Genomic DNA, 21681 nt, shown 5'->3' with positions numbered 1-21681 from the left:
CTGGGGTCTTCCCATGATGCACTGAGCACCTCTCTCCTCCTCCTTCTCTCCAACTGTATGCAACCTCATCCCATTAACACTAGAAGTGCCGGGATTCCCTAACTACTAGAACTGCCTTGAGCAGTCATTTTGACCGCCAGATTCCAAACTCTATAATCTCTCATGATAAATACCTAATTGTGATATTAATTGTTGTGGTTTGGGGTTTATACTTTGGATTCTTTTCCTCTTTTGGTCTTGTCTTGTGTTTGTGTCCTGTTTCTCCCCGGTCTTGTGTTGTTGGTCCTGTTTTGTGTTTCCCTAATGGCGTTTTTCCACTGCTGGTAACAGCTCGACTCGACTCGACTCGACTCGCCTTGACTCGCCTCTACTCGCCTTGACTCGCCTCTACTCGACTCGACGCATTCTTCGTCCGTTTTCCATTGCAAAATGAGTAACGCCTCAGCGTGGCTGGTCACCATAGCTACGCGTGATGATGTAATTTTCAACGCGACTCACAACAGCACGTCGGCTACTCGCCACAGCCAGAAGAAATGTTTTGTTTCAAAAGAAGCTGAAGGAAGCAACAAAATCACCGCTATAAAAAACAAGAGTTTGGGAATTCCGACGGAGATCAGACGTCGATATGACGGTTGTTCGCTGAGGGTAAGTTAAGTTTCCTGGTAACGTCAGCTAACATTTGCATGTGTTAGGGGCCCCGGTCACTATTTACTATACGCTAGCGTTATATAAAGTCCAGGAACTTTAGCAACCACGATTACACACCAACATGTGTGCTGTGTACCGTTTGTGTTTCAGAGCATTCACGCTTTGCAAACTCGCCGCCGCAGACCGTCTGGTGGGCGATGTCCGACCGGTGAGATCTCTGGTTCTGACCTATGGGCTTCGTATAATCTGTATGAGAGTCACAGAGAAGCTTATGACAACGACTGGGATGCATCTGGGACAGCAGAGCCGGTGGTGACACTGTCACAGGGTGCAGAGGAAGAAGGCCGGGGTGTACGGGAGGGTTTGATGCGCTACTTGAAAAGCTAAATAAAAACTTTTCTTTGATATTTTGTCTTGTTTTTTTAAAGTAACAGTGTGCAATATTGGAAACGACATAAAGCCCCTAATGGCCTTTAATATTGAACAGTTGAAAAGTGAGAATAGTGCAGAGAGTAGATAATCTGTCGGTGTCTGGCTAGATTTTTTTTTAAATGTCCCGTTTGTTCTGGACACACACTCCTCACTCTTGTTTGCTAACAACGCAGTGATCCGACCAACCAGCAGTCTGCAGGTTTCCACGTCACCTTCTGGTATCGCCTCGGCTCGCTTGGAACCTCGACTGAGGTAGTACTAAAAAAAGTACCTGGTAGCAGGTCCCAGGAACTTTTTTTCGTAATGGGAAACCAAAAAAGGCGAGTAGAGTCGAGGCAAGTCAAGTAGATACCACGCAGTGGAAAACCGCCATAAGTGTCTGTATGTTCTGTTTCCTGTTTTATTCTGAAGTGTGGTTTTCGTCTCGTCTTGCCTTTAGTTTTACTTCCTGTGTCTGCCCGCTCTTGTGATAACCTGATGTTTTCCACCTGCTTCCCTGCCCCCTTGTCACCTGCCTCTCTTTTCCTCATTACCTTATGTATTTAATGTCTGTGCTTCCCTTGTCTTTTGTCAGATCCTTTTGTCCTGTCAGCTTGTTCATGTCGAGTTCCAGATTTTACCCGTGAGTTTTCCCCTGTTTTTTGTATTGCCTTCCCCCTGGACCTGTTTTTGGACTTTTTCATTTTTTTTTTTTTTTTTTTGTTCTTGTATTTTGCCTGTTCCTTTTGCTCACTGTGTTTTTCTTTGGACTTTGTTAAATAAAGCCTTGTTTACCTGCTCCCGCCTGCCTCCCTGATCTCTGCTTTTGGGTCCTCATTCCTGCCTGAGTGTCACAATTAATACCGGTATTGTGTTAGGCTATCTTTAGGAAAACGAAAAACACCCAAATCTATATCTTAAGGAGTTAATTATACACTTGAGTAGCCCAGGTGTTTCAATAATTCATATCATGGCATAGTAAAACCTAATTCTTTCCTAGGCTACATTCATAACTGAAGAATATGGTATGAAAAGTAATTCAATAAAACTCATAACAGGCAAATAACACCTAAAAGTGTCTTATTTGAACTTTTATAACTTAACCTAAACTAGCACTGCCTCCGTGTTGGTGTGGGGTGTGGTGCTCCGCTGAGGTTTTTTCCTCTATAAACTCCACTCTTAGCTTCTCTGCCAGTTCCTGCAGGAACTTCTTCAGGACAATTTTACTCCTGATGCACTCCTTGGAGAGAATGTGTGCAGTGAATCAGCCAGTTCGAGGATGTATGAAGTTATTAGAACAAAGACAGTCACCGGCCATCTAGCCACGTGTACCGCATCTTTTCACAGAGCGGTATTGTGATAGCCTATGTTACCAACTCTGGCATTGCCTTCGGCCCATCTGTGATGCCCACACCTGTTACTTGAGACTGCATATGACGTTTCTCTGACAAAGATGCTGATAGTTACTAAGCAACCAATATGCATCTTCAACCGCATAAAAGATTAAAAACAATACCGCAAAAGTATGAGCGGTCAATATGACCGTGTATGGCCAAAATAGATGAAAGTGATTTCTTAATAAATGTAATTGTAAATAGTAATTTCCCCTTGTGGGATTAATAAAGCATACATTATTATTATTATTGTGTATAAAAACATTTTAAATGAAAATTAAGACTATTTTAGGAAAAGTCAAGTACCAGCAGAATTGTATTTTTTTACCCAGCAAAGTTATTACACATATAAATTTCAAAACAGTCAAAATGACTATCACGGCTGTTCTAGTGTTAATGCATGTTACTAACTCGACTTCTTCCCTTTCCCGTAGTGTTGTGCTCTCTCGCCTCTCCACTCTCCTCCTATCGCTTCCTGCAGGTGTTTCTGGCTCTGGAGCTGTGGAGTCACCTGCTGCCTCCTTGTTCCTGCTCTACTACAATTCTCCATGTCTCTCTCTCTCTCTCTCTCTCTGTCTGTCTCTTTCTCTCACCCCCAACCGGACCAGGCAGATGACCACCCACCCTGAGCCATGGTTCTGCTCGAGGTTTCTGCCTCTTAAAAAGAACTTTTTCCTTGCCTCTTTCGCCTAGTGCTTGCTCCTGGTGGGAATTGTTTCTGTAAACAACATCACAGAGTCCGGTCTAGACCTGCTCTTATATGAAAAGCGCTGTGTGATAACTGTTGTTGGGATTTAGCGCTATATAAATAAAATTGAATTGAATTGAATTGAATTGAAATGAACTGAATGTAAAATATTACAATAAAATAGCATTTTTACTAGCAAAAGGACAATCAAACATTACATTTTTCATACAAAATTATTAGCCAATTAGTTTTTAAAATATTACAACATTTTCCGTGTTTTACAGCGGTTGTAGCCTACGTATGACCTGATATTTCAGACATGAGCAGTTTTTTTAAAAAACATTTTAACCAGAAATGAAATGCATGGGAGGCGGATTTCTAAACGATTGCAACACTCCTTTTATGACGATACAGGAAACGAAACAGACAGACCAGAGACCAACGGAACTTTCAGCGCGTGGGGTGATAACATGTTCAAGGACTGGGATTTCTGGTGTGGAAATGTAATCACAACAGTAACGCGACACGGAGCAGATTAGAACTAGGCTACCACTTTAACAGTGTGTTCCTCGAGGCCCAGGATCCATACAGAGTACAGAATGAGTGCCTTCCTGGGAGTGTTAGTGGTAACGTTAATTGTCTCAGGTAAGCCTTTACCATTCAAACTACTCAACAGCCATGTCGCCTTCAGTTATAAAAACCAGTGGTGGAAAGTAGTGCTGTTTATGTACAACTTTGTGGCAAGGTACTCATATTTGACTTGATTTCTTCTACTTTATCCGTCTACTCCACTACTCAGAGGGAAATATTGTAGTTTTTAATGCATTACATTTATTTGATACTTTAACAAATATATTGATCATTATTATTTTATTATTGTGGATAAGGATATGACTTCCCTGCTACTCTGCAGTGTATAGTACAAACGTGTACACATAATGCATCAATAATCGTAATAATATAATAGATAATACATTATTATATACTATAATAGATAGATAGATAGATAGATAGATAGATAGATAGATAGATAGATAGATAGATACTTTATTCATTCCGGATGAATTTTTAGGCATCTAGTAGCTTAGACAACTATGTCACACAACAAACACGTACACACATATATCACACATACATAATAATAAAAATACAACTCACTCACAGAAATGCAATGCCCATTATAAGGGAAGGTACTAGACTGTGTGATAATGCAAAAGTAAACATTGCAGGGATTGAACAGTGCAGTAGATCATAAATCAATATTGACTATGAAATATTTACATAACCTATAAACTGACACACTCACCAAAACACATCTCGAAGCAGTTGCACACCGTTTCACACCATTCCGAGGAAACATGTCGTCAACACGGAGACCGTAGCAAAACGGTGCACACCGATTAAACGTGCCCTTGGTTTTACATCCATAGTTTAGATACGAGTCATTTGCTCTGTGTCATGTGGGATTCCTTAGGAGACTAGCAGCAGCTTCTGAATACATTGATTCCAATAGGGGAAGTGAACGTGAACACAGATTGTGAACAACTATTTCGCCCCATAATTACCTGAGTAAATATTGGACCCATTTTTCACAAGCTATATATTTCCCGAATATTTTCACACTAAGATGTCATTTTTCAGATGGATAAATCAGGAGATATTAACTTTGTTTGAGCCTTCTGTCTCTGCAACAAACTCAAGATCTGGCAATATGGATAGGCTAAAGTCAATGTTCATGAACACCACTGATAATTTTTTTCCATAATGCTTAACATGACTTTTAGCTGTATGTAAATATCTAATGTTAGCAAAAGAAAATATAAATACACTGTGCAAATATAACTTTTAATCCATCACATGAAGTTCACTACACTTACAATTTTACAAAATTGGCTCGTTACTATAATTTTTTGTAAAAAAGGTCGTCTTTCAGGTGTGATTTGTGAGTGCATGTGGGAGAACAGCGCGGACGCGTGCCTCACAACGCGAGCGGGTGCGCACACCACATGGAGAAAAAAGTGCGAAAAAAGAAAAAGAGACAAGCTGCCCGGGGATAATCAGCTGAGATTGTGTGTGTGCGAGTCCTTAAGAACTGTGACTCGTATGACTTATGTTGTCAGTTCAATTAAACCTTTTGTTGTATTGGTCTATAGTTCTTGCAAATTTAAAAGTAAGTTAGCTAGTGATTGTGTTGTTTGGGTTCTTTACCTGTTAGCTAGGTTGCACCTGGCTGTTGATTCATAATGGCGATTGTTGAACGCCCTGGCTCACGTTTGTATTTTAGTTGCATTAGTTACACTGCATTAAGGTAATATTATTAATAGTGGGTTTATTTTATTATTTGCTAGTGTATTCCTATGCATTGTGAATGGTAGCCTTAACAATATTTTTTTTTCTTTGCAGAACCACAACACACACACACACACACACACACACACACACACACACATACACAGCCAAGATTGTAATGAAGCATCAAAAGAGAGAAGTTGTGCAGAAGTTGTCTCCGTCTCCGCCTGGGGCGACGTTTTAAACCAGAATCAGCTTTAAATAAAGTCCAAATCTCGTCCTCACTAACAAGTTTCAAATAATTTCACTGGAGCTACCGTTATTATTGCCAATGCCGAATTCAATCTAATTGGATGGGAATATACAGTAGGCTACTGTACCTTGCACTTGACGCACCACTACAAGACGACTCCACAGATTCCCAACCATCCTTGTCCTTATCTGAGAGAGATGTTTGAGATAGTAGGCATCAAGAATGACTCCTGGCCAAAGTGCTGTGTAACTCTAAAAGTAGGGGGGACTTCTCTATTAATGTCTGTTTAGTAATTATTTCCAGAAGCCAAATTTAAAGGGAAGATTAAAAATTAGAAACTGCATCTGTGAATTCTCACAGGATCACAACTCATATCTTGCTGCTCAGTCAGAATCTCATTAACCTGGAGTCCCAGTCTCTGTCACGATAATCACATATATGATGTTTTAGGCCTATTATCAGACATCCATTTAAAATATAGCTAATGGCATAAAGAGCCTTTTTTCCATGTCTGCTGTAGTTTCTCAGCTTGCACTCTAAAAAATGGTGCATTTGCAAGGCTACTTTTACTTTTATACTTTAAGTAAATTTCCAAAACTGTACTTTGTTACTTTTACTTGAGTAAATAAGTTAAATGAGTTGAACTTTTACCAGATTATTTCTTAACACAATTATCTGTACTTCTGCTTGAGTACTGGAAGTTAGTACTTTTACCATCTCTGCTGCCAACCGTTGCAGATAGCCTGGTGGACTTGTTTCATGTTGTTTTTCTGCTACATTCCTGTATGATTGATCATTTGTGTCTATGCGTAGGCCTGTGTAGAAGTTCAATTCACATTTGATTGCCTAATTTGACAAAGCCATCCCCTGCATGAAAACACACATCACACAAAGATGTGTATCCTTTTAGTTCTTGCAGAATTTCAAGTGGTAGATCAAAGGATTTTCATAAAGATTTTAAGAATTTATTGAAAACTGAGGGAGTAGGCCTAGACAACATTATTGAACGCCTGATTAAATCCTGCCAAATAAATAAAAAAATAAACTTAATTTTGTTTATTTTTACTTCATATTTTCTGTATACATTTTTACAGAACCAGCAGCTCTGGTATTAGCCCTACAATCAACGAGTTTTGCCACTAACGTATCTGAATACAACACACGCGTCTTGCAGAGGTCAGTCAGGGCTTACCCGGGGATGACATGTTGTTAATGAAACTTCACTTGAGCCATCAATCAGTTTTCTTTTTATTCAGGAGAATTGAAATGCAAATGTGTTTGTTGGTTTATTTTGCAATGATGGGGCAAAATAGGAAGTAGAGGGGGGTTGTCCCCTAACCACAAGGTCGACCGTTTAATCCCCGGCTCCTCCTGTCCACATGTTGAAGTGTCCTCAAGCAAGACACTGAACCCCAAGTTGCTCCAGATGGATACCGTACATACTTCGGTGTATGAATGTGTTTGTGATTGGGTGAATGAGTCGTTTTCGTGGGTATGATTCCAAATGCAATGTTACATGTTTTGTGTCTATCTTTTAACATCTTTTTTCTTTGATCTTGTTCTTGCTTTAACAATATGTCATCCCTTGAATAATTTATAGAGCCATAAATCAAATCCACATGAGATAGGATTTTATTGCACAAAAATAAACGTTCCGTAAGGGGAACTTTTTTAATTCTTTGTTACAAAACAATGCTTTGTAAGACATTTTATAAATACATACAGTGGCAAATACATTTCATTTTTCTTTTTTGTATTTTTCTCTCTCTGTGTGGTTTCATTCTTTGTGCACTAAACAAAGTGAGAGGCTGTAATTTATTACTAGGAGTGGCTGTGCAGTTGTGTTTGAACAACAAACCACAAAAGGTTAGAGATATATTGGGTCATGTCAGTAAAATCTGCACAGTAGTTAGTATAAGTAGAGTTCACAATAAGAGTATTTATGTTTGAATTTCTAAATATGACGCAGAAACGACACACTTTAGCTTTAAGATATTTAAAGATGACTAATGATCTTTTATCATCTTTTATCATTAACTTCATGTAATCACATAAGGACACAAGTTCTTCTGACTGGACGTCTTATAACTTGAAATGATGAGTTGCCTGATGTCACTGCTGAGATTTCACATAAATCAGTAAATTGTGGAAGTACCAATACCACAATGTGGAAATACTTTCCACCACTGTGATCAGCTTATAAGCAGACATCCTTCAGAGACCACTTTTTGTTATTTTGGTTTAAAGAAAACATACTATTTAATTAATTCATGTTAAGTCATGGTTGTTTCTTCTGATAATAACCGTTCCAGCCATGATGAAGGTTAGTATTTTATAATTCAGTCACCTGTCACTCTCAAAGGCAGGGTCAGTAACGTTGGCAATGATTGGTTATAGGATTACAGCAGCTACAGATTTTTTTCGCTTCTTTTTCAGAGCCCATAAATTATTTAATGCTCTTGTGGAGTAAACAGTATTTTAAAAGTGTATACTGGAAATAGTTACCAACCATGCCTTTTGTAAATTGCAATTTCCCCACTGGGGATCAATAAAAAGTATATTTACTACATTTAATGAGAGAGTTTAAAAGTTATAAAAGTTATTGTGCTTACTCTGGTATGAAAGTGGCTCCATGGAAGAGACAGCTGTAAAACCTTTATGTCAAATTCAAAATTCCCTTAAACTGAGAATGTACCTATAACATTGACAAAAACGTTTTTGAATAAACTTAATCTCTCAAGTTTACTGAAGATGTTTTCTAGTGAACTTAACTTGGTTTGTTCTATATTTTCACAACTTATGAGCCCACATTAGCCAAATTATTCAAGTTAGATCAGTTAAATCACAAGTTTAAAGCACACTTTTTTAAGTTGAATGTTTCACAGTGTAGGCTTTTTAAAAACAAACGGATTTATGACCAAATTTACCATTTCTACTGTAGGTGATGGAGCGACTATGTCAGAAGACAGTGTCCTTTTGCCATGCGCCTGCGCAGAGAGAAATTTGCACGAGGAGTTTAAGTGGCAGATGGAATCTCCAAACAAGATACTGGTCCTCAAATACAACAACACCACTCCAAACGTCAATCCCAGTTACATGGGCAGGGCCAAGATATTTCTGCCTGAGCACCACGATAACTGCTCGGTCCTCTTCACCAACATTACAGTAGATGACCAGGGGGAATACAAATGCATTTTTCACAAGCAAGAGGAATACCAATCTTCTCTTGTATATCTAAATGTTTCTGGTAAGACATTTGTTTCTTGTGTATATTATTTGATCAACATTTATTATTTATTATTAAAAGCAGTAAAATGATGGCACAATTTAAAATTGAGTCTTCCACCACCAGGGTGCTACACTGTCTGTCATTCAGCCGACAACCTGGGTGGAAGTATAAATGTTTTCAAGTGTCATGTAAAAAAACGCTACAGAGAGACTGAGATTCAGTGGATTTTGGATGGACAGCTTCTTACAGAATCAAACAACACTAACATAACCCACACGTACACCCTGGATGTTCCTACTGGCCTCTACCATTTCAACAGCACACGCAGCACTGAAGGCAAGTGGAGTGTAGTACCTGAATGTCATGTCAAGGACAAAGGCACATCAACAAACAGTAGCCATGCCAGCAGAACAACAAATGGTAACTATTTGTTTTTATTTATTTCAGAGAGGACGGAACTTAAATTTCCTACTTCACATTTAAAGCATTACAATATTAACTGTGAACACAGCACGGATCATTGTACAACATACCATAAGACCTTAAAAAGTAAAGTATTGTTTAGTATGTTACATCAAATCATGAAGGTATTTACATGCCTAATGTGTTATATTTCCTTCCACAGAAGTTAATGAGGCGAATCCAGACCGTGCCCGATACCGGTACTTAACAATCATTCCCATTATGTTGGTGCTTGGACTTTCCCTTCTCTTGTGGCGCCGTTGGGACGCACAGTAAGTGTTTGTCATAATGAGAGTGATCTTTAATTATTGGTAGTGTTGATTTGAGCTTTACTGGTTGAACCAGACTGGTGAAACACTACTTGGCTTTTTAGAAAACAAGCCGCTACCAGTGTAGTTCTTCTCTGTTTTCATTTGTAGGTCTTGAGTGTAACTTCCATATCTTTTGTCTTTGATGAAGGAGTTCACAAAGGACACGGGAAGTGGGGGCTGACAACTTCTACTGCTAAACACACAAGGATCCCTAATGTCAGGCAATTTCCACCGAACTGATTAGTAATGGATGTGGCATCATGCCCACGCCGAGACAGGTTACATCATGTGCTCATACCGCTTAAGTGATGAGGGGTTTCTGAAAAGGATGTCCATCTTGTGAGCTTTAATGGATGTTTGCAGGCAGGTGTATATATTTTTCCTTCAAATTCAAGGATTGTAAAAAGAAATTTTCCCTTTACGATATGAAGATGAAGTGATACATTTCAATTAGGATGGAACGGTTCAAGTAAAATACATTATGCCAGTGTGTCCGTTGACAGTGCAAGTAGGAGAGATTTAGACAGGACAATCCAATCTGCAACTAAAGCATTACATATTGCAGAGAAAGACGGATGCAGGATTTCAGCATATGATTAAAGTAACGTTCCTTGGGCCGCTATATTCGCACATTTCAACATTTCAGTAACATCCCGAACTTGCAAAGGAAAGTAAACATGGATTGAACAGAGATCTCTCAGATCTCTGCAAGATAAACCCAGACAGCTAGCTAGACTATCTGTTTAATCTGAGTAACTAACTTTCACTAAAACGTACACTTATTCCACCAAAACAAGTTCCTCCGGAGCCTATATTGCAGCGTGACTCCTGCTTTTCTCCAGTGCTTAGCACTTTCTAAGACCATTGTGATTGGTTTAAAACTGCCGACCAACCAGAGCACGTTTTCCTCCCATCGCCGAATGCTATGTGGAGCAGCCAGACTCTCCTCCTATGCTGCACTTTGTGTTTTATTTTTATTTACTTTTTAATAGCACAGTGGCACTTTTCCTTTTGATAATAAAATGTAGTGATGTTCTTTTTACAGTTTTTAAAATACTGCACTTTAATTTCAAGTGGAAAAACAAATATTTCCATTAAGAACTTACGTTTATAGGTACTGTTTAAAAAAATAAATAAATAAATAAAAGCATGTTGAAATTAGCAATGCCCCCTCCTCTGTTCTAAAAACGTATCTAACTGAACTGGAAAACCGTGACCCCAAAACCGTGATATAAACCAAACCGTTGATTTTGTGAACCGTTCCACCCCTAATTTAAATAAAAATCAGTTACATGAACAATACAGAGAAATATAGCAATCATAACACAACAAAAATAGATTGCTGAATGTGCTATTGTGGATTCTGTAGCAGGTAATCCAACCAAAATAATTGAATTATTTGGAAAATTGCTTTGTTGACATGAAAATGGTCTTACTGACATGTACTAGACCATTTTCTGAATGCATTAAACAGTTATCCAATGTACTCCTACTTCATTAGGAAATTCAGCATTCAACTGAGCCATTTTAAATGGTGGTTAGGTATATATAGTATACTACTGTATATACATAATTTAAGTGCTATACTTCAAATGGGAGAAAAGCAAGTTATTATACTATATATTTACTGTATACAAAGGTAATTTCTGATATTGCAACACTTTACAACAATTATTTTAAATTTAAATTCTGAGTTGATCTGATTTTGTATGTTATCAGTTACCCTTTATTACTATAGAGGTGATATATCACTTTGCATTGTTGATTTCCATTGTGGTCAAATGTAATGCAAATATTTATGAAAGGTGTACAACATGTATGTGGCTTAGTGTGACTATCATGATTTTCTTTGTCAAGGTCCTTGATCAAGCCGCTTTCTTGTATCATAGTAATCAACATTCCCTCAGACTGGACCTAAACAACAGAATAGTGTGATTGCGATGTACAGAAGCCTGTTCATCTGGAACTGCTTTTTTGACACACTGGTTACAGTGAATGACATTGCTTTGATTTGTTTCATTTGTATATAAACAGATAAATATAATTTGATGTATGATTTATCAAGGTTTAAAGGGAACCCCCTGTGAAAGTGTGACATTTGAATGGCAGCGTTTGAGTTATGTGATGTGATCCAGGGAGGTGAGCTCGCACAAGGAGGGGCCTATGAGTCTACATCTGTGTGGGTCGCTAATACGTTGCCAACAACCAATATTTTAATCACAAATAATGCATTTTTCAATTTTTTTCAAACACGTTTTTCAAAAGAACTAAGCACCATATATTATTATATTATATTGCACCAACTGCTGATGAGTGTGCAAGCCGTGAACATTTTTCAAACCCTATTTTTTTTATTTAACTCCACCCGCAGCGTTAGTTATTTTAGAGACCCCCACAAAACTCAGATTATAACTCAAACCTTGTTAAAAGGTATACACCAACAAGCACACAAAGTGATGCCTGCGAATGAGAACCAAACAGTCAGAGCTTTTCCAGCCTGAAACATATTGCTGGTCCAGAAGACCAGTCCACCATGGGTTCCATATTCTGGGTATGGTCAGCAGCCTTGCCTCTGTAGCTGCGAACAGGAGAGCACACCACATCTGAAGCAACCTGAAAGAGGATAATGCATTGGCAATCAAATGTGAATGCGTCAATGTGTGGACTTTTGAAGGTCAACAAAGGGTTAATATGAAACCTAACCTGAAAAGGGGAAGTAAAACTGAACCCTTTCCAACCCTTATATTAGCCCATTTGTATTTTTGTGCCACTTTCTTTTCCTTATGTTGTTTTGTATGCTGTCATAATTGCCACTTTCTTTTTGTAAATTGATTTGTGTACAGGGAGACACTAAGCTTAGTCATACAGGGTATCATTGTTATAAATGGGAGGGAACGTGGGTAAACTGTACTGTGACTGTACATCATGTAAACTATTTCAGATTGGGATGAAATGGATTGGATGATATCCAGACATTAGAGACAGAACAGAGTTTTAAAAGGAAGAAATAGAGCAACAACAACAAAAACGTTGGTCGGAATATAGCGAGACTGGCGAGGGAAATACGAGCAAGAAATCAAGATCTAATCAGTATGAGAAACAGAAAACTAATAATATGAAGAATGCACAAGAAAACATTTGGAAAGTTTTAATTTGCAAACCTTGTTAATGATATTGACAACAGATGTTCTTAATTAAATAGATTAGAGTATATATCAGATATTGTTATATCTTTCTTATTTGCTACTAATTTAAGAGACTCAAAATATATGTCAATTTCAATTTGGAATAGTTTAAAGCAAGGTCTTGAATTTGAAAACTTTGATTTATGAATATGAAACTTCTCTAATAAAATAAAAAGATTAACAATATTACATTCATTTCTATCTTTAGATTCAAAATATGTAATAATGTGTTCCCCTTGTGTGAGTGTGACTGTATGTGTTGTTTTAGAAAACATATCATGTTTGAAACTTTTCCAGAATGTAATGCAAAATGAACAACCATAAAAAAGATGAGTTAAAGATTCTTGCTCGGTCTTACAAAAACTGCAAACTATTGTCAACTGGCATGAATTTCGAGATAAACAAGTTTGCAGGGTCTGTTTATGCAATATTTTCAAATGTTAATTAAAAGGAACAAGCCACGCCCTATGCCAGTTAATATCATTAAAATGAAAATCCCAGAAAAATTTCCCACGAGGTGTTTTTTCAGCTTATTAGTAGGCTACAATTCCTGCTCATAATATCCATACCGTTTATATAAAGAGTAAAATTAAAATCGGGAACTTCATTTTGTTTTTTATAACTTTTCATGAATTCTAATATGCCATTAGGGATAGATTTGAAGACTGAGTTATGTTATTTGAACGTAGTCGGGAATGCCTTCTCTCTGAGAAAGGATTCATAGTTAAATAAATGGCTAGTACAATCAAAAAGGTCCCTTACGAAGATAATACCTCTATCGATCCATTTATGCAAATACAGTGACTCGTTCCTCTTAATAATGCATTCGTTGTTCCACAAGATATATTTGTGTAGAGAAAAGTTATGTGAATGACTCAGCTTCCATGCCAAACAGGGTTGATGAGTCGAATTTGAGAGACTTGTAAAACGACATGATGTTACACACTCCTGTACAGTAGATGGCGGTATGCACCTAAAAGGTATTATAAGAAGAAGAAGAAGCTAACTGTTAGCTCCATGGTTAGCTTATATCTAACGCTAGCGAGTAGAAATGAATCTACAACAGCAAACTGGTTGTGTGTATTTTGGTATTTTCACAGGCTGGAACAGGACTGCCATTTTTCCAAGGTAAGGCAATTTAATGTCAGCCAAGTGGTTAAATAGGAACAAAGTTTGTTAGCCTTGCGCTAATGTACAATGAACTAGTTAGCTAGCTAGACAAGGCATGAACAACGTTAATGTTAGCTAAAAGAGTTGGCTTGCTAATAGTCACCTTACACCAGCGAGCTAGTCTCCAAGGTGTTTAAAAGTACTTGGTTAGTGCTGATGAGCGAGCTTGACTATCCCACCATAATGTAACTGATACAATGCAAGTTAAAGACCATAGATATGAAGGGGCGCTACAGTGTGACAGATAGCTAGCTAGCTTTCTACTAGAGGTGTACATGTTGGTTAACTTAAAAAAGAAAGAAAATGTGTATGATTCACTGACAAATATTTGAGGTAATTTAGAAAAAGTCATTATTGCCGTGTGTTCAGCTGGGCGCTCTGGACCGTTGTTTACAATAATCTGCAATACATTGGTGAATAACAAGTAGCCATGTCACAGCTGAGTAGTTAGTGCAGGCACTTCGCAGTTTAAACACAATACACTAGTTAAACACAATATTGGCCTCAATTATATGTATATAAGTATGCCATGACATGTTAATAAATGAAAAAGCAACGCCACCGGTTGCAAAAGCTGGTCCCGTTAGCCCTCCTCTTTTCCCCTCATTTTGTTTACGTCTCCGCCCGGTTTGCGTGCACTTCCGGTCAGCGGAGCTGTGCTGATAGACCTCAGCAGTGCTGTAGTGCATTCACTGATTTATTTGCATGATTTTTAAACGTCAGGTCGGAAATTTTCCACACGCTGCTGCACTGCTCCCTTACTTGGATGAGAAAAGTGGCAGAGAGCGGAGACCGCTTCTGTGAAGGGAAAAAAAGGAAAAAAGAACATTGTAGTTTATGTATTGATTACCAAAGCATTTAGCAGTAAAACAGTTAACATGGGGCATATGGGAAAAAGATTGCGTTGCATGTAGATTTAAGTTGTGCCCCCTAAATTTTAACTAACCTTTAACCTCTAACCTTTTTTAGTTAGAGGCTAAAGTTCTCCTAGTAAACGTTGGACTCCTACAGTAAGAGTAACATTTATTTGGATGTAATTAGTGTAATGAATGATTCATTGATCAGTTGATTGAAAAAGTTAATTCATCGTCAACTATTTTGGTAATTGATTAACCATATTCAAGTAATTTTTCAAAGAAAAATACCAAAAATCTGCTTTTTTTTTCCACCAAATCAAATGTGATAATTATAATTTTTCACATTGTTTTATATCATTCTAATCTAAATATCTGTTGAACAAAAGTAGGAAAGTAAACTATGTCAACATTGTTTCAGCACCAAATATATGATATTGTAATGTATGTACTTATTTAATACTAAAATAATGTTGTCATCAATTAATTTTCAGTTACTTAACCAACTGATCAATTAACAATGTGTTCCAGCACTAGTGAGGTGCACAGCCAAACAAGGCATCTACAATGGGCCAACGAAGGCGAGCAGCAGCTGTGAATAACCCTTCACCTCAGAGTGTCTCTGGAGCTCGTGCAGAAGTTTGCAGGGTCCCCAGCAGGAAGCACAACATCTGCATGGTGTCCGACTTCTTCTATCCGAATATGGGAGGAGTAGAAAGTCACATTTACCAACTATCCCAGTGTTTGATTGAAAAGGGACACAAGGTGGTAATTGTCACCCACGCCTATGGCAGGAGGAAGGGTGTCAGGCACCTGACTAACGGACTGAAGGTGTACTACCTCCCCCTGCAGGTGATGTACAACCAGTCCACAGCCACCACCTGCTTTCACAGTCTCCCACTGATGCGCTGGGTTTTTTTAAAGGGGAAACCGCATCCGGGGGTTTGCAGCACACAGCTGTTTTGCCAGGGGCCCAAATGAGGCACTTTCCACGCAAAACCCATGGGCCTAACACGGTAAAAAACCTTATTAAAAACCAGGTCTAAAAATTAATTTTTGAAACGAAATTTTTAAAAAAAACCCTAAAATTGTATAATCTTTTACGGTTTCCCTGACCACTCCCCTTTTTGGGGGTTTTGGGTGATGTGAGCCCGTTCTGAAAACACAAGTTTCTGACAGTGTCGCGGGGTGACCCCAAACCACACTGTGTGTGTTTTGTCCCCCAAAAGGAGAACACGGGTTTTTCCCCGGGCACCCCTCCCCCCCGAGTAGTTTTCCGGGTTATTCCCAACGCGGGTCGCCCCCATACGGACTTAAACCCCCCGCCCCCCCCAGCCCCCCTGGGACGACAGATAACTATTGTTGTGTAAACCTTCTTGTCTACCGCAAAGGTACGAAAAATGCCCTCATTTTTTAACATGTCATTCAATTTAAATTTTCTTTCAACGCTGGATGCTCAAAATTTTGGAATATAAACCCCAAAAAATACTTTAAAACATTTCAAATATAAATATTGCAAATAAACTACAAGTTTTCCCTGCCCCTATTCAGGTAAAAACCATGGGTTTATTTTTTTCCGCAAAGAAACCGGCGTGGAAAAAGAGGTTTAGGAAAAAGGCTTTTTCCGTGTCCCCCCTATAAAAAAAAAAGGGGAAAAAATTTTGAAAAAATCAAAAACTATAATTTCTCTAAAAAAAAAGTAAAAAAAAAGAAAACCCAAAAAACAGGGGTAAACTTTACAAAAAGTAACCCCTTTGGGGTCGGGACCAAAAAATAAATAACAAAAAAAAATTTACCCACAAATTTTTAAAAGAGAAATTTTAAAAAAAATTTTTTCAATTTCGCCCTGAAGGTGCCCGGAATTAAGGGTTTTTAGTGACATATTAAAGGTTCCACAGCAATGTTGTTTTTTTGAAATCACCCTTCATTGTCAAAGCAAATTTCCCCCAATTCTTTCCTCTGTTAAGGAATTGTTTTTTGTGGGGAAATAACCCCCAGGCTCCCCCCAAAGGGCACCCAAATCTGAAACTTCCTAACGGTGGAGGGGGACCTAAGAGATTTGCGGGGAGGAAGTAAGGGGAAGTCCCAAACTACATAAACCGGTTACGGCTGGATGCTCAAAATTTCCCCCGAAAAATATTTAAAATAAGAGAAACCCTTAAAAGCCTTTTTATGATTTCTCTCTGTAAAAATAACAAACAACATTTGGCTGAAACCATTCTGTTAATTCAGGTGTTAATTTCCCAACAGTTAAATGGTTTAAAATTGAAAAAACACTGTTAAGCTTTTAGTGAAATTTTCCCTCAAAGGGTTAAAAATTGTATTTGAGGAGCGATTTTTGTGGAATAAGTAAAAATTTTAAAAATCCCAATTTAAAATATTTAAATGTTGTAGTAACCCTTTAAAACCAGCATTTGGATGGATACCCGGCGGGGGGTTTTGGTGTGTAAAGGGGGGTTTTTTTTGGGTTTTTTTTTTTACATATGGCCGGGGGGGGGTAATTTTCCTTCAAAAAAGGGGTTCCATCAGGGGCCGGGGGGTTAAAAAAAAGTTTTTTGGGGTTTGCATTAAACACTTTAAAAATTTGGAAAAAGCCGTTTCAGGGGCCAAAATACTAAAGGAACCAGCTTTAAAGGGTTGGGCTTAAAAAAATTTTGGGGATTTTTAAAAAATAATGTGTTTTGGTTAAAGAAAACCCTCCGGAAACCCGCCTTTTACATGGTGCCTTTAAAAGGGGGGGGGGTTTTTTCCATTTACCCCTTTTTATAAAAAAATTAAATTTTCCAAAGGGGAATGATTAAAATTAAAAATTTGTTTCCCCCCCCCTTCCCTTTCCCCAATCTTTTTTTAACCGTTGGATTAAAACTCATTCCTTTTCCCACCCCCCCCTCCTCCCCTTTTCTCGGCTCCCTCTCCCCTCTATCTCTCTTTTCCCCCTCTCCTGTTAAAATTTGGACAAATGTTTTAAAGATTTTTTGGGAAATTAAAAAATTAATTTTTTTTTTTAAATAATTTTTATTTTTAAAAATGAAAAACAAAAAAAAATTTTTTTTCTAAAGGGGATGAAAAGGTATTTTTCACAAAAATTAAAAAAAATAATACTTGAAAAAGGGCAAACCACTGACCTTTGGGGACACTAACGGGTGAGGGGGGAAAATTTGGGTTTCTGCTGGATTATCAAGAGGAAAGGCGTTTTTTTAGGATTTATGTAAAAAATAAACAATAACAGTGTTTTGGCCCAAAGTCCCGTAAAAAGGGCCCCCTTTCCTGGTTTATTAAAAAAATGTTTCAAAATCCCAAACACAACTGGGTAAAGTATTTTTCCTTTTCCAGGGTTTTAAAATTGGCCTCTGTGTAATTTTACAATTTTTTTGCTTTTAAAAAGCAGAAAAGGAAGCGGGTGGCTTTTTTAAGGATTAATACCAAAAATAAAGGTTTGGTTTTTTTTGCCTCCCGTTTTCTGGGTTTTTGGTCTTACAACATCCGGGTTTTTTGGTGACCAGGGTGGGGGGTAAAGGGGTTTTAAATAATTTAAAAAACTTTTAGCCACATGAGGTCAAAAAAGTAATGCTATTTTCGGGGCCTTTAATACAGTATTGGTGACGCTTTTTTTTTTTTAATTTGGTAAACAAGCTTTGTTGAACTGTTGCTAAAAACAAATGGGTAGGGTTTCGGGCCCTTTATACTGAAAAAAAAAAAACCACATTTTTCCCTGGGATTTTTTTTTGTTTTTTTGTGTTTTGGTCCCTTCCACACCCATACAAAATTTTAAAAAAAAAAATCGCCCCGGGTTTTTGAAGAAGTATCCCACAAATCCCCAAATGGAAACTGCCCAAAAAAGTTGGAAAAAGGATATCTAGTTTGTGTGATTTTCCCAAAGCTCCTGTACATGGAAATTCCCCCAAAAAAGATGAAATAAAAGTGGGGTGCCCTCACCTGTTGTAAAAAGGGGCCCTAAACACACAAGGAAAAAAAAACCAGGATCAAAAGCCTGTGCCAGCACAAAAAAAAAAATATAAAATTTTTTTTTTTTTAAACCATGAAAACCTTTCTGGTAAAACCCAAAAACAATTATAAACCGGGAAAAATTAAGAAATTAATAGGGGGGTGTTTTAATTTTTATCTTTTTGGGGTTTTTTTAAAATTGTGATCCATTTTTTTGTTTTTTTTTCTCGGGTTTTTTTTGCACTCTGGGGGGGGCATTCCTGGGGGGTTTTCCTGGGGGTTTTGAAACCATGTGTGACCTAATGTGGGCGTGTGTGCTTTTCTGGAGACAGTCTTTCGCCCGGAAAACTTTTTCAGGTTTTTGTTCCCCCCGCCTCCCCAAACCCCGTGTGCAAAACCTCACCCTGGAGAAATGTTGCTGAGAGGACTGAAAAGGGGATTTTCACTACAACCTGCATTTTTCTTTCCCAAACTGTTTTTTGTTAGAATATTTACATGCCTTAAGGCCTTTTGTCTTTTTTTCTTTTACATAAAAAGGGAGCAAAAAGGGCCCGTTTTATTTTAAAATTTTTGGGGGAAAACCCCAAGTTTTTGGGGTTTGGGAGGATATGTTTAAAAGGGTTTTTACAGTCACTTTTTTTTAAATGTTGTGCCTGTGTGGGAAAAAAAGGATTTCTTATTTATGCTGTTTAAAACCCAAAAAATACGGGTTTTTAAAGGGCCCAAATTTTTTAAGTGTAAAGGGAAATATCTTACTTTTAAAGGCCCTTTTCTTTTTTAAAAAATATTTTTAAATTTTTGTTTAAATAAAACTGGAGCGGCCCAGAAAGGGACCCTTTAGGAAGCTAAATAAATCCACTAAAAGCCCAGTTTAGTATTTGAAAAATTCAGATCCTGGGCACTGTAAGAAAAAAACCTGGGGGTCATACACAGAAATTTAAACAAAAAACACGACACCAAAACCCCCACTCCCCAATACAGTTCATCAAAATTTTCCTCTTGGATCTAAAATTGGGGCCCCGAAATTTTGGGAAACCACAGGTAAAAATTATAAAATGTCATAAGAAAAAAGAAACATGGAAAAAATCCCAAAAGGCATAAAAAAGGACAGATAAACATTTGTACTATGTCACATAAAGTTAGATTTTATTCCATCATTTACACTTTCAAAATAACAAAACAAAAAATGGCGTCTGCAAAAGTTTGGGCAGCCTGCAGAGTTTATTTCATGCACCGCTCCCTTTGGAAAGCTGAGACCTGACAGCGTCATGGATTGTTCTCAATCATCGTCTGCAAAGACCAGGTGATGTCAATCTTAAGGTTTTAAATGCCCAGACTCATCTGACCTTTCCCCAACAATCAGCACCATGGCTTTTTCTAAGCAGTTGTCTAGAAAACTAAAACTGAAAATAGTTGACGCTCACAAAGCAGGAGAAGGCTAGAAGAAGATAGCAAAGGGTTTTCAGAAGCCAATATCCTCTGTTTGGAATGTAATTAAGAAAAGGCCGTCATCAGGAACAGTGGAATCTATGCTTTCAAAATAAGATATTGGGTAGGGGAGCAATCTGATTTCTGACTTGATGAATGTACACATAGATACAGTAATCAAGTTGGTACAGTGAATGTTAACATGTTTTCTGATTTCCTGCATGTGTAACCTGATTGTTTTCTTCTGTGCATGTAAATCTACTAAAAGCTCACACATCTGATGGCTTCACACTGATTGACAGATGACTCTGATCATTGTGTTCTCCCTCTCAGGTGTACGACCGAGTTGCTGGAGAGGAGGTGCTTCCCCTTGACAGACGGTTACGGAGGCTGAGGGCCCACTGCGGCCCTGTGGCTGGCTCCATCTTTGCATTTGTTGCTGTTTTAGACTTCCTCTTCCTGCTGCTTCTGCAGTGGTGGGTTCCAGATCGGGTCATGGATTTTGCTGTGGACGCCACCGGCCCTCACGGGCTGTGGAGGCAGGTACCCAGCAGGAAAGTAAGAGGACATTCTAAAAGTGCCGTGAAGCGAGCAGCAGTGTTAACATTGTGATTCCTCCATACCTCTGCCTCACTTCTAGATGCTTAAATGGTGTTGTATGTTCTCCTTGGGATGCTAACTGACATATGAAACGCTGCATACTTAATGTGCTTATGGCAACCCTGAACATTATTTACATTTACTTATCAAAAGGGACCTTGTGTGAAAGCATTTTATCTAAAACAGCAGCATTGTTTCATACTTAATGATTAAAATGGAAACCTGTGGAATTCCTTGGAGCTTTATTAAGCCCTTTTTTATGTTTAGTATAGATAGCGCCAAACAAAAGGTGTTAACGGGCTGGTTAATTTTACACTTATGGGGAACAAAAATAGCATTAACCTATTTTCAATTAGATGCATACTTCATTTTGAACAATGGTTTTGTCGGTAAAGGTCACTGTTTGTGCAAAGCTGTAATGATATCAGTGCAAATTGCTTTGTCTGATTTTTGATATCATGAATGCTTGTTGTTACAATTCTTTTTTTGTTGCATAATTTTACATATTTACATATTTATATAACACCTGGGAGTTTTTTCAGATGGTCGTGTGTCTTCCAGACAATCCATTCTGGAAAATAAAACGTACTTTCTCATGTTTCATCTGTTTTTACATGTCATGTAGATTGTCTACAGCAGAGATCTTCAACAGGGGGTCCGGGACCCCTAGTGGGTCCTCAGAGTTATATCATAAATCAACCTATTATTAGCAAATATAACTCCCCACGGATTACTGGCGTGTAGGTAAGGTAGTCACTAGGGCCATGATAAATAAAATCATGCCAACAATTCTTAGCCTCTATGTGTAGTTTAG

At 38.0% G+C, this 21681-nt stretch overlaps 2 protein-coding genes across 2 annotated transcripts; both read left to right on the top strand.

Annotated features, from left to right (window-relative positions):
• The first annotated feature begins 3562 nt into the window (after positions 1-3562).
• Positions 3563-12051, top strand: LOC116697788 (uncharacterized). The gene is made up of 5 exons (XM_032529267.1): positions 3563-3786; positions 8625-8930; positions 9036-9332; positions 9538-9646; positions 9834-12051. The coding sequence occupies exons 1-5, from the start codon at positions 3741-3743 to the stop codon at positions 9880-9882; spliced, it is 807 nt and encodes a 268-aa protein (XP_032385158.1). The 5' UTR covers positions 3563-3740; the 3' UTR covers positions 9883-12051.
• A 1725-nt stretch (positions 12052-13776) lies between these two features.
• piga (phosphatidylinositol glycan anchor biosynthesis, class A) lies at positions 13777-21468 on the top strand. Its single transcript, XM_032530321.1, has 4 exons — positions 13777-13998; positions 15426-15872; positions 19143-19274; positions 20601-21468. The coding sequence occupies exons 2-4, from the start codon at positions 15462-15464 to the stop codon at positions 20877-20879; spliced, it is 822 nt and encodes a 273-aa protein (XP_032386212.1). The 5' UTR covers positions 13777-13998; positions 15426-15461; the 3' UTR covers positions 20880-21468.
• Positions 21469-21681: the final 213 nt, after the last annotated feature.

Source organism: Etheostoma spectabile, chromosome 11, assembly GCF_008692095.1.
Source record: "Etheostoma spectabile isolate EspeVRDwgs_2016 chromosome 11, UIUC_Espe_1.0, whole genome shotgun sequence".
In the NCBI taxonomy this organism is placed as follows: Eukaryota; Metazoa; Chordata; class Actinopteri; order Perciformes; family Percidae; genus Etheostoma; species Etheostoma spectabile.
The sequence above is the reverse complement of the archived record's forward strand: the minus strand, read 5'-3'. Positions and strand labels throughout refer to the sequence as shown.